Genomic DNA, 1,415 nt, shown 5'->3' on the forward strand with positions numbered 1-1,415 from the left:
ATCACCCACCTTTTTCAGATTACTAACCCGGTCGTTACAATTATGCGCTTATTAGATTTCTACTCAACAGAGTTTATGCTGGTTCCTTTAACGACTGGAAAGCCAACGGCGGCAGTGTACTTAACCCTGGAAAACCCTACGTGCCTCAGAATTAAGGGAAAAATGGTCTTTGATCGTGGACCGTACCTCTTAAAAGGAATTGTATGTTCGTCTTTTTTCATATTATAAGGTACTTGGTGGACAACACTCAGTATTGTGGCATTTTTTTATTGTGATGTATAATTGTTACTGATGGAAAATAAACGCGAAGGAATGTATGTTTTTTGTTTGTCCCCCCCCCCTTTTTTCTCTTTGCTTTTCATCAGTTCTTTTCTCTCTCTGTCTTTTCCTCTATTTTGCAAACGTCAGTTCTCTCCTTACCTTTATTTCCATGATTCTTATGCACCATTGTTTTCATTCATCAACTATCACATTGTTATTCTCATATTACATTGGCCTCCTAATCTTTGCTTATCCCCTGCATTTCGTCATTCTGTTTTCTCTGCAATATGCAATACTCTTTTCTCGTCATTCTTGCTGCCTGCCATGCCATATCACAACTTGAAATGTCACATTCTTTTATAGAAAATAGAGTGGCTTAAGAATACGTAAGACCGGTAATCTAATAATGCGGTACCACAACAATAAGATCATAACAAAGCGGGTTTGCTAGAGAGTTAACAAGTCTTAGAACCAAATAATTAAACATCAGACAGATCCCTCTCCAAAGCGTCCATTAGAAACCCACATTCCAACATGCTAAACATCTCCGCAAGTTTTAAAAACAAAGCAGAAAATCGGCCGAAGTGAGTCTAGGACACCACATTTCTGCAGCATCACCCGTACAAACGAGCTCTCTGTAGTACAGAAACGACAATGACTTAGGCACAGTCACGGGGACAAACTTGACGTGTTTGGTGATAATGAAATCTTCCCTTATGAGGCTCTGGTATGGCAGCACAGTAACGATGACAGGCAGAATTTGATACCGATACTGAATAGTAAGTAGGTATGACGGTATGCCGACTGTGCTAGGGATGATCGTATATGAATTATGAGTTCATGTTGATCTTTAATGTCTTAGGGGAAAAAATGTACTAATCCAAATTTTCTTGAACCCTTTCCCTTTACGTACGTTTCTTGGCGCCTTTGTAAAGTGCATTGCGATCTCTCAAGATGAGAAGCCATGGCGGAAAAGCATGGAAGTGATGATAAAAAGTCGCATTTTTATCCTGTATCTACGTTGCTTCTTAAAATGTGACATAAAACTAGCACAGTGAGGAAACTAAAAAAGATTGAACTGTTCTGTATAAAAGTCATAACCAGACAGGGATATGTAAAATATAATAAATACAGATGTGACAATGGACATGGAA

The 1,415-nt window shown here is 38.7% G+C and overlaps 1 protein-coding gene across 1 annotated transcript in view; it reads left to right on the top strand.

Annotated features, from left to right (window-relative positions):
- Nucleotides 1–321, top strand: part of LOC119582302 (rhodanese domain-containing protein CG4456-like) — a 3,595-nt gene extending 3,274 nt beyond the window's left edge. The window contains exon 5 of the mRNA XM_037930517.1: nt 71–321. Within this exon, the coding sequence (XP_037786445.1) occupies nt 71–155 (85 nt within the window). The 3' untranslated portion in view covers nt 156–321. The remainder of the gene's footprint in view (nt 1–70) is intronic.
- The last annotated feature ends 1,094 nt before the right edge of the window (nt 322–1,415 follow it).

Source organism: Penaeus monodon, chromosome 15 (assembly GCF_015228065.2).
Source record: "Penaeus monodon isolate SGIC_2016 chromosome 15, NSTDA_Pmon_1, whole genome shotgun sequence".
Classification (NCBI taxonomy): Eukaryota; Metazoa; Arthropoda; class Malacostraca; order Decapoda; family Penaeidae; genus Penaeus; species Penaeus monodon.